The 11,642-nt window shown below is 48.6% G+C and overlaps 1 protein-coding gene across 2 annotated transcripts in view; it reads right to left on the bottom strand.

Moving 5' to 3' along the window:
* Positions 1-5,486: 5,486 nt before the first annotated feature.
* Positions 5,487-11,642, bottom strand: part of prkg3 (protein kinase cGMP-dependent 3) — a 130,533-nt gene continuing 124,377 nt past the window's right edge. The window contains exon 20 of one of the 2 annotated variants that reach the window (XM_052098598.1): positions 5,487-11,342. In XM_052098598.1, the coding sequence (XP_051954558.1) occupies positions 11,256-11,342 (87 nt within the window). In that variant the 3' untranslated portion in view covers positions 5,487-11,255. The remainder of the gene's footprint in view (positions 11,343-11,642) is intronic. The other variant, XM_052098597.1, reaches the window with a different exon arrangement.

Genomic DNA, 11,642 nt, shown 5'->3' with positions numbered 1-11,642 from the left:
ACCTGCTCATCCGCCCTCGCCACCCTCGTACATGGAGATCCCCCAGGTGGATAGAGCTGTTGCGCTCCACTTATGTCCCGGAAGCACTACCACCTGGCGGGGCCGCCCTGTACTCCCTTCCCGGTCCTGTAGAGCAACATCCTCGCTCACCGCGAAGGCCTACAGCGCTACCGGACGCGCCGCTTCCGCCCTGCATGCCATGGCTTTCCTGCAGGTCCACCAAGCCAAGGCACTTCGCAACATGCACGGGGGTGGCCCTGATCCCGACACGCTGCAGGAACTGCGCTCAGCGACCGACCTCGCCCTGAGAGCGACGAAGGTCACAGCGCAGGCACTCGGGCAGGCGATGGCCACTCTGGTGGTCCAGGAATGTCAGCAATGGCTGGACTTGGTTGAGATGAGTGAAGCTGACAAGACCCTTCAATGCCCCCTCAATGCCCCTGTCTCCCAGTTTGGCCTCTTCGGCGACACCATTGAGGACTTTGCCCAGCAGTTCTCCCTGGTGAAGAAGCAGACGGAGGCCATTTCGCACATCATGCCGCGCCGCAAGCTTGCCGCCACAGCCCAGGCCCCACCTGCTCACCGAGGGCGTCCTCCCGCGGCCAGAAGACCTTCTGCTCCGCCCCAACCTGGGCCCAGCTCTCAGCCCCGGCATCGAGCAAACCGCAGGAAGCGTACGCCCCCTGCCTCATGGACCCCTTCGAGGACCCGGAAGGCTCCCAAGCGTCCCTGAGACAGCGGACCCAGAGGACAAGAAGTTAGCTCCGGAGGTGGTAAGACCACTCCGTCCCCCGGTGGAGGGCCGGGAGGAGAATCTTTTGTTTTTTCATTTGCCGCACCCCCTGATGGGGGCTGCGGTACTCAAATTCTCAATAAAAGAGCTATTTCCTTTACCTCTGGGTCACATGGCCCGCAAATGCCGTTTTCACGGCACTGTGCTTTCAGGCCTCAACAGTCTCGGCGCCCAGGATGCGGTGCTCCCGCCCTCAGCCCCATGACTGTTCCCTGGCCGGTCGGTTCAGACGAGTCCAGAGGACGCCAGCATCAGACCTCCTCAGTCACGAACCCGCCCCCTGCCGGGTGCGTGGAACAAGGTAAGTGCTTTGAGTTTATTCTCAGCACCAGAGCCTCGGGACGCCACAGCGCCTCCCGACGCCGCGTTACCTGTTCCGCACCGCTGCAAAGCCCCGCCGGGTACGTCCAAAATACTCGTCCCCTTGGTGCCCCTAGCACGGAGCTTAGAGGCATGGCTTTCACTGCCCAGCTCGTCACGTTGGCTGCACCGGACCATCCGACTCGGTTATGCAATTCAGTTTGCCAGGTCTCCGCCCCCCTTCGTGGGCATTCGTTCCTCCGCAGTGCACGGCGAACATGCCCACTCCCTGCGCGAGGAAATCGCCTCCCTTCTAATCAAGGACGCGATAGAGCCTGTCCCTCCAAATGAAACGAAGAAGGGTTTCTACAGCCCTTACTTCATTGTACCCAAGAAAGGCGGCGGCATACGACCGATCTTGGACCTGCGAGTTTTCAATCAGACCTTGTCCAAACTCCCGTTAAAAATGCTTACCCAGAAACAAATTTTATCTGGCATCCGGCATCTAGATTGGTTCGCAGCGGTAGACCTCAAGGACGCGTACTTTCGCCCTCGACATCGACCCTTTCTACGGTTCGCGTTCGACGGCCAGGCGTATCAGTACAAGGTCCTCCCCTTCGGCCTGTCTCTGTTCCCTCGCATCTTCACGAAGGTCGCAGAGGCGTCCTCCGCGGCGGCCGCGCCACTGGGGTTGATGCATATGAGACCACTTCAGCATTGGCTCCAGACTCGAGTCCCGAGACGAGCATGGCGCCACGGCACGCACGGCGTGGAAGTTACCCCTGCCTGCCGCCAAACCTTCAAACCCTGGACAGACCTCTGCTTTCTACGGGCAGGAGTACCCTTGCAGCAGGTGTCCCGTTGCGTTCTGGTTACAACCGACGCCTCCAAATTGGGTTGGGGCACCGTGTGCAACGGGCGCGCAGCCACAGGCCGGTGGAACCGAGGCCCGCTGCGCTGGCACATCAACTGCCTAGAGCTGCTGGCAGTTTTTCTTGCCCTGAAGAAATTTCTTCCGTTGATTCGTGGCAAGCACGTCCTAGTCAGGACAGACAGCACCACGGTGGTGGCCTACATAAACCGCCAAGGCAGAGTACGCTCCCTCCACATGTCACAGCTTGCCCGTCGTCTCCTCCTTTGGAGTCAGCAGAGACTGGAGTCACTGCGCGCCACTCATATCCCCGGCAACCTCAATGTGATAGCGGATGCGCTGTCAAGACAAAACTTGCCTGGCGGAGAGTGGAGGCTCCACCCCCAATCGGTCCAGCTTAGGTAGACCTGTTTGCCTCCCAGGAAACCTCTCACTGTCTGCTCTGGTATGCCCTCACAGAGGCTCCCCTTGGGACAGGTGCTATGCAAGGTCAGGGAGGACAAGGAGCAAGTCTCTCTGCCACGTCTGGCCCCTGGACAGGATGCGGAAGATCTAGCCGGCCTACCTTCGGCCATCATAGACACTATTAACCAAGCCAGAGCCCCTTCGACCAGGCATTTTTACGCCCTGAAGTGGCATCTGTTCGCGGACTGGTGTTCTTCCCGAGCCGAAGACCCACAGAAGTGCGCAGTTAGGTCAGTGCTCGTGTTTCTTCAGGAGAGGCTGGAGAGGAGGCTGTTCCCCTCCACCCTCAAGGTGTATGTTGCCGCTATCGCGGCCCACCACGACACGGTAGATGGCAAGTCTCTTGGTAAGCACGACTTAATCGTCAGGTTCCTAAAAGGTGCCCGGAGGATAGCTCCCTCCCGGCCTAAACTGTTTCCCTCCTGGGATCTCTCGATCGTCCTTATGGGACTCCGGAGACCCCCCTTCGAGCCGCTTGACTCAGTTGGACTCAGGGCCCTCTCTCTCAAGACCGCTCTGCTGATCGCGCTCGCTTCCATCAAGAGGGTCGGGGACCTGCACGCGTTCTCTGTTAGCGACGCTTGCCTGGAGTTCGGTCTGGCGGACACTTTCGTGATCCTAAGACCACGACCGGGCTACGTGCCCAAGGTTCCTACCACACCCTTCAGGGATCAGGTGGTGAACCTGCAAGCGCTGCCCCGGGAGGAGGCAGACCCAGCCCTTTCACTGCTGTGTCCAGTACGTGCCTTACGTATTTACCTGGACCGCACACAGAGCACCAGACGCTCTGAGCAGCTCTTCGTCTGCTTTGGGGGACAGCAGAAAGGGGATGCTGTCTCCAAGCAGAGACTCGCCCACTGGGTTGTCGACGCCATTTCCCTGGCTTATCACACCCAGGCCGTGCCCCCCCCCTTTGCGGGTCTGAGCCCACTCCAGCAGGAGTGTTGCATCCTCGTGGGAACTGGCTAGGGGCACTGCCCTAGCAGACATTTGTAGAGCAGCGGGCTGGGCAACACCTAACACTTTTGCGAGATTCTACAATCTCCGAGTTGAGTCAGTATCGTCCCGTGTTCTCTCAGGTACTGAGCCCGTAGAACTCGGTGGCACATCCACGATCTGACCGGGTGAATCGCTTGCACCCAGCGCCCTTCCCCCTAACCAGGGGAAACAGTGCGCCTTCATTCCCAGGAGATCCCAGGTTTGGGACACTGGTTGACACCACCCTAGCCCTCATGGGTCGCAGTTCTGCAGAGGAACTCGCTTATCCAAACCACTGCGGGTACCGCAAGCTACCCTGTACTGGTATAGGTGCCCCACAGGTAAGGCCTCCTGTTCGGACTCCCCCTGTGTGTAAAACCACGGTTCTGTCCCCTCACGAGTTGACTCCGTGTTTCCCTTAGGCAGTTACAGCTGCCTCGGTTGCCGTGCTGTATGCTTCCCCCCTCTGCGAGGCTGGATCTACCACCGCACTACTTTTCAGCATAAGACCTAAGTATAGGCCATGCGATGTATTTGCCACTCAAAATCTGCCTCCCCCTCCCGGGTAGGTGTGGCCTCCGCAGGGTCTTCTCCGCCCTAATAAGGGCTAAGACCCCCTTCCCTCAATGCGTATAAGGGCCCCGGCCGTAGTTGCTCTATGCGAGAAACATAGAGAGAAAAGAGGCCCAGCCAGGCTGGCCCGTTCCCATGTTGGTGGCCATCACCTTGTTCCCCCCTCCAGGGTAACGATAAGGAATCCTGATGGCTTAAATGGGGCATTGGGGAAGGGTACGTGCAGCCTGATACAGTTGGTCGTTCTGCACGTAGGAATACCTGCTCGCTCCTGTATCAGCAGATCACATACATGGCTTTGCGCATGGCTCTTTTTAAGTGGACCCCTAGGCCCTGTCCCATTTCTCCCCCCTTAAAACTTCCACTTGGTTTTGAGTGCCCTCGAAAGTAAAGTCCCCTCAACGAGGGAAGTGGAGTTGAAGATCTTTCCCTATGAAATGGGACACCACTATATGCAAATTAGCGCGGCAAACCTCACTACGTCACGCGCAACGTCGACGTGTCTACTACTACTATTTTCATTCAGTAACAACATACCACCAACAACGTCCCGCAATTTAGAAACAGCAGACACTGCACTTTACAACAATCACCGATTGTGCTCAGTGCTGATTCTGACGTCAAGTTTGGGTTTAGAGAGAAATGACAGCGCGCTGTGAAGGGACAGATGATGCGCAGCTAGTTTTTAATAATTTTACCTCACATATCTTCTTTTTATAATCCTTAGAAGCCAAAATCGAAAATAAAATTAGATTAACTACCCAGATCAGATGCATATTTGATTGGCAGACTCTTTTGAAGCACTCGGCAGATTTCATATGAACATCGTCAGATAGCTTCGTGAAATATTTTCTAACATTAGTGTTCAAAACTCAACAGTCCATTGGATGTTCATCAAACTAACATATTCCAACATATTTCGAATTTTTAACATGCTTATTTTGCGAAAATATACTTACAATTCAGTTGCTCCTTTCCAGCGGTGTCCGCCATCTTAGTTGAAAAATTTGAGAATATCACTCCCCCTTGCTCTTTAGAGTATTGGGACACCCTACCCCTACACGAGAACGCGCAAAAACAAGGGTTAGGGCAGAAATCTAGGGTAAGGGGAGGTATTGGGACGGGGCCTTAGTGTCGCTTCTCTGACACAACGTGGAGAGAGCGGCAGAAGGGGAACGTCTAGGTTACGTATGTAACCTCCGTTCCCCGATGGAGGGAACAAGACGTTGTGTCACCCCTGCCACGTCGCTGAGCCGAGCCCCTGTTGTGGCCGGACCATTTCCGGCTCCTCAGAAAAATCCTGAATGAACTCCCGTATTTGCGCCGCTTAAATACCCGTATGTCCGGGGGCGGGACATGCAAATACTGGTTGCCAACTCTCATTGGCCTTTTTTCATAGTTCAGAGGTGAATATCGGTGCTCAAGAGAGACCCCTAGTGTCGCTTCTCTGACACAACGTCTCGTTCCCTCCATCGGGGAACGGAGGTTACATACGTAACCTAGACGTTTATAACTGTGACCTTAATTGCCTACCATCTGTAAGCTGTTGGTGTCTTAACGACCTTTCCACAGGTGCATGTTCATTAATTGTTTATGGTTCATTGAACAAGCATGGAAAACATTGTTTAAACCCTTTACAACAAGATCTGTAAAGTTATTTGGATTTTTACAAAATTATCTTTAAAATACAGTGTCCTGAAAAAGAGACATTTCTTTTTTTGCTGAGTGTATAAAGTTTTAGAGTCATCATTGTGTAGTTTGATTAAATATGATTGTAAATTGTGTATAAAAATAAATAATTAAATAATAATTGTATTTAGAACCCCAATGAGCAAGCCAAAGGACACTGTGGGAAGGAACACAAAACTCCATAAACTGTTGGTTAATCCAGAAAAATAACCTTGGGAGAAACCAGTCTCACTGTTGGGGCCAGTTCCTCTCTGGCTAAACAGCATGAATAGAATACCAATATTAGTTATTTATGTGCAGTGCAAGTCATGGATAATAATGAGAAAACTAGGTAAGTGTTAAGAGCCAGTGTTTATTGTAATTGTGTTACAGTGATATTGATAGTCTATGCGTTCCATTTTAAGAGTGTAGTCCATCATTAGACCAAGGTGATGCAGGGATATGGATTCCAAGGTTGAGACAGGGAAACAAATAGAATAATATTAACGTAGATGCCATACATTTTTAGGACTACCCTATCGTGGAATGGAATGCATTTATGGTCGGCGATATCAAGTAGGAATATCCCTCATCCAACTTGAACGGAATGCAGCATAACCGTGTACCCTGATGAAACTAAATTTATTACAAGCAACATTTAAATCACAAATATTATTACATTATTAGAACAGGTATTATAGACCTCAGATTCAAATGAAAAATTATGATTTGTGAATGTCTGTTCAGGAGAAGTTCATTTCCCAAAATAGTCATGCTAGAGTTAAAATTAGGCTTGCTTGAGCATTAAGTGTCATTTCAAGTTATGGCTTTCATACGTGGATGTGTTTTTAAAATGGCAATTGGTATTATTTGTTAACATAATGTATGATGCCCAAAGGCATACGGTGTCATTCATTGTGAAACTGTGTTTTCTCAATGGCATGAATCACACTGAAGGCCTACACTGTAAATGCACGGCCCACCATTCAAGATACACTGAATATAATGTTCAAGTCATATGGACTAATTAATGGTGCTTTTATGCTTCTTTAATTCCATACTGTAGCTTTACAGTTACAAACTGTCCATGACAAAAACAATTTTTATCATGAACGTGTAATTTTGAGTAGAAAATGGACTTAATACTTCACAAAATGTTTAGGTTACTAGTGTAACCCCCGTTCCCTGATGGAGGGAACGAGACATTGTGTCGATTGTAGTGACACAAGGGGCTTCTTTCGAGAGCCTCGGATACCTGAAAAAGTCCAATGCCAAATTGGCGAACAGAATTAGCATGTCCCACCCCCGGTTATACTGGTTTAAAAGGCGGGGATCGTGCATCTGTTCAGTCAGGTTCTGCACTGAGGAGCCGAGAATAAGGTTCAGCCATTATAGCGGCTTTGTGACAAGGGGGACACAATGTCTCGTTCCCTCTATCAGGGAATGGGGGTTACACTAGTTACCTAGATGTTCCCATTCTGTCACTCACTCGACGTTGTGTCGATTGTAGTGACACAATGTGCCCCTATTCAATAGCGCCCCCTACACTGAACCGTGTTACGGGATCTGCTGATGCTGGTGCAGCAAGCTGTTGCATGCCAAAGGAGCATGGGCATGAGACTGCACGTAATATTCCCCAAGGCCCCACTAACACGTCATATTGTTTTTCTTAGGTTCCCGGCATCCTACCAAGGTTTTCCCTTGAGGGGTGGGAACAAGTGATGTGACAAGCATGGGAGCAGGTCGCGCCAGCCGCAGCCTTTTCTCTCTATGTTTCTCCTCATAGAGTGTTAGATGTGGCTGGGGCCATCTAGCTATAACATGTATTGGGGAAGGAGTTCTTTTCCAGTCCTCTTCTTTCATTGGGAAAAGACCCCGTGGAGACCACATCCTGCCCAGTCTAGGGAGGTGAAAATGTGGCAAATGCATCACATGGTGGGACCGTCATCACCCATGTAAATGGCGCGGAGGTAGATCCTGCCTACTGAGGGAGTAGTTCTACAAACACGGCGACCGGGGCAATGGGGACTGCCTGACAGGGGGACCGTACCGTGGATAACGTGTAATGTAGGTCTACCTGTGCTTTGCCATAACGGTCCCAGATCAGATGAACCACCTGGGGTTGGAGCCTCCACTCCCCGTTGAGCGAAGCCAGTCGCATCCGCTGTAGTGTTGAGGCTGCCCAGGACATGAGTTGCGTGCAGCAATATCAGTTGTTGCTGACTCCAAAGGAGGAGATGGCAAGCGAGTTGTGACATGTGACGAGAGTGTACGCCGCCTTGCTGATTTATGTACGCTACCGTCGCAGTGCTGTCTGAATGGATAAAGACGTACTTGCCTCGGATCAGCGGTAGGGAGCAGGTAGTGTTGCGTCAGGAGGCAAAGTTGCATCCTGAGGCATGTGTGTCGAGTAAACACTCAAAGCACTTACCTTGCTCCACATGGGGCGGGTTAGTGACTGAGGAGGAGGTCCTAGTGAGGCATCCTCTGGACTCATCAGAACCGGCCGGCCACGTGTATGTGGTACAGTTGTGGATGTCGAGGTGAAAGGTTTACATGCATTGTGCCTGACTGTAATATTTTGGTGCCGTGAGAACAGCGTTTGTGAACACCAGCTAGTCAAGGAGTGAGGAAGCTGTTCTTTTGGGTACCACAGCCCAGTCGGGTGTGGGAAACGGTTTCCCTGCTGGCCCTCCACTGGGGGATGGAGTGGACTAGAGGCCAACTCCATAGAGGCCATCTCACTCCCTGAGTCGTCCATCTCAGGAACGCCTTGGAGCCTTTTGGGTCAACAAAATTTTTCGTGAGACACGAGCATCGGCTTCCCGCGGGGAGCTCTACGCAGGGACTGAGAGCTGGGCCCAGGTTGGGGCGGAGCTGCCTGAGCTTTCGCAGCTGCAGGGGGATGCCCTTGGCTAACAGAGGGGGTGTGTGTTTTTTGGCAACAAAGAGGCATGATGTGTTGAATGGTCTCTGTCTATTTTTTCACCACTGAAAAACGTTGGGCGAAGTCCTCAGCAGCGTTGTAGAAAGCGAGCTTTGTCAGTATCCCGCATCTCGACCAGGTCAAGCCACAGATGTCGTTATTGGACCACGAGGGTGGCCATTGTCTGTCCGGGTTGTTGTGAGCGGTGCTCGCCGAACTCCCCAAATCGCCTCCATTGCCAGCCAGGTCGGCCTCAATCCCGTGGGAAGAAGGCGCGATACAGGGGGGCGGCTGGAGTAGCGTTTCCTTTAAGGAAGGAAAGCCATGACCGCAACGTTGCCATGGTCATGCTCTCGCAATGAGAACATGGACCATTCATAAACGCTGCCTAAGTGTGATCGCAGCCCATACACGTGAGGCAGCATATATGACCGTCAGAAGCGGAGAGATATCTACCGCATCCAGGATCTACACAAAGGCGGAAAAGCATCTTGAAAAAGACGCGTCTTTAAAAAGACGTTCAACGCCAATGTGTAAACTCTTTTAGGAAATGCTGTCGAAGCGCCCAGGGGCGTGGACTGCACTGGCCTGCAGAGAAGGTAGAAAGCCGCTGGTAATGCGCAATAGGATCCAACAGCAATCCTCTTAGAGGTGAGTGGAACATAGTGAGTGTCTCAACCATAGTGTGATCACACAACCGCTCGGCTCCGGAGAAAGAATCAGAGTCTGACTGACCAGATGCACGATCCCTGCCTTTTATACATGTATGTTCGGGGGCGGGACATGAAATTTCTGTTTGCCAATTTGGCATTGGCCTTTTTCATATTCAGAGGTATTCGAGGCTCTCGAAAGAAGTCCCTTGTGTCACTACAATCAACACAATGTTGAGTGAGTGACAGAAGGGGAACATGAAGTTACCAAACCTGAGACCAATAAAAGCAGTGTAAATCAACTTGTAAACAGTGAAACCATGCAAGCACATTCAAGCCCGGTGCTGGGAACACCAACTTCGGAAAGTTAAGTAAAATGTACAGTACTTATTCTATTTACCTGTGAAATGTATTCAAATTAGCAAATAAATATGACAAGGTTTCTAACCAGGTTAGAAGGTTACTTTATACCTGACAAGGTTACTTTAGGATTAATACATGATGACACATTGTAAAGATAACAATCATAAATAATATTAGCTTATAAGCTAGTGCATTAATGTTTACCTGTTTAAATGATTATATATGTAGAATTTTCTTTTTATTTTCAATTTCACGATTAAATTAACTTATTCAATGTAGAAAGTACATAATATTGTAATATATATATATTTTTTTCCAGTGTGGGAGAAGACTTTAAACGACAATATGTGTTACGGTGAAATGCCATATATGGTTTGCATCCTGGTGTGACGTATTGGCCCCGGTTCGCGGGCAGTTGTTAATGGAGTATGGGTTAATAAAGACGCACATTGAATCAGCTCTTGATTGTTCATTGCATAGGACACAAACATGGTGTCACATGGGACAACACGGAATATGTGCCAGAGCAAGTTCAAGGACAAAAGCTGTCAGTGAGTAATATGCCTGCCCAGCGCAAAACCCTGATCATTACGCGCAGCGGCCGTCAGTCACGTCCACCACAAAGACTGGACTTGTGATTTTCCCTTAGTGGTGTAGACAGACTAACGCACCAGTAATACAGTTCAGTTTTGGTAATGCACAGCATAAGTTGGTCTCGTAACCACTCATGTTCGGGTTGTTAATTAATGGAGGGGGTTCTTATTGAAGTGTGGCAACGTTGTAAAGAAAGGGAGATGTTACGGTGAAATGCCATATATGGTTTGCATCCTGGTGTGACGTATTGGCCCCGGTTCGTGGGCAGTTGTTAATGGAGTATGGGTTAATAAAGACGCACATTGAATCAGCTCTTGATTGTTCATTGCATAAGACACAAACAATATGGGCAGCACTCTCAGTGTTGTATTTACTATTACAATTTAAGGGCACTTTTTATGCAGCACTAACAGTTATATATTTTGTTTTTAATTAAAAAAAAATTACACTCCTAGTTGTGTTCAATTGTCACAGTCTGAAGAACAAAACAATTTAGTTAAGATGTGTAAATGCATGCTTACATACTACAACAAACAAATAGCAAATGTGTGGCTTTACAGACACTGGTTACAAATTACCAGGACATTAATGAATAATTTGAAAACATGAATATTGTCTGAAGTGGAGAAAAAAAGTATAAAAAGTATATTTAAAAATTATAATGACAGTTGTAAGCATTCAAAAGTACATTAACAAGTGATCAGTTAATCATTATCTAAGATTTGTAAAAATTATTTGTAGATGTTAAAAAGTGCAAAGTTTAATACATTTTGTATTTAAATTTACATTAATTAATGCTTAACAAATAATTAAATGTAAGTTAAATTCATTAGGAAATATTAAAAAGTGCTTTATCACTACCTATGCATTATGTAGAATATACATTAACTAATTATCTGTTAAGCATTATATAATGTTTGTTAATAATTTATTAATGAAAGCTATTATAAAGTGTCACCCAAGAAAAAATATAAAATCTTGACAAAACTTTGTACAATATTAAGTGGCTGCTGCTTTTAGAATGAGAGTTATAGATTATTATGAATTTGATAAACCCTGAGACTTGATGGTTGTTCAGAAATCTCGATCCCAGCCTGAAAATTCCTCCTCCGCTTGGGTCTTGTCATAAGGAAAGCGGTCAAAGTTAATGTAGCAGGGACCCTGTAAACCAAAAACCCAAACACAAAGATAAAATCAGTAAATCTGATTTGTTCACAGTGCACCCAAATCTGATTTTTTTTTTTTTTTAATCCAATCTTTAGGACTGACTGTCCACACTCTCATTTTGTAAATGATCAAATAAGATCAGTTTGTTCAGACAGTGTAGTCGATATCTGATGTATCAACATATGTTGCAAAGAGTAGCATTAAGTGTTGAAAAGAGAGGATGGAAAACAAAACTGAAGGTTTAAGTTTGAGTGATCAGATTTTTGTCCATCTCAGATCTGTTTTGGAGGACAT

Source organism: Xyrauchen texanus, chromosome 30 (genome assembly GCF_025860055.1).
Source record: "Xyrauchen texanus isolate HMW12.3.18 chromosome 30, RBS_HiC_50CHRs, whole genome shotgun sequence".
NCBI lineage: Eukaryota > Metazoa > Chordata > Actinopteri > Cypriniformes > Catostomidae > Xyrauchen > Xyrauchen texanus.
Note: the sequence above shows the minus strand (reverse complement) of the source record. Positions and strands in the feature narration are given on the sequence as shown.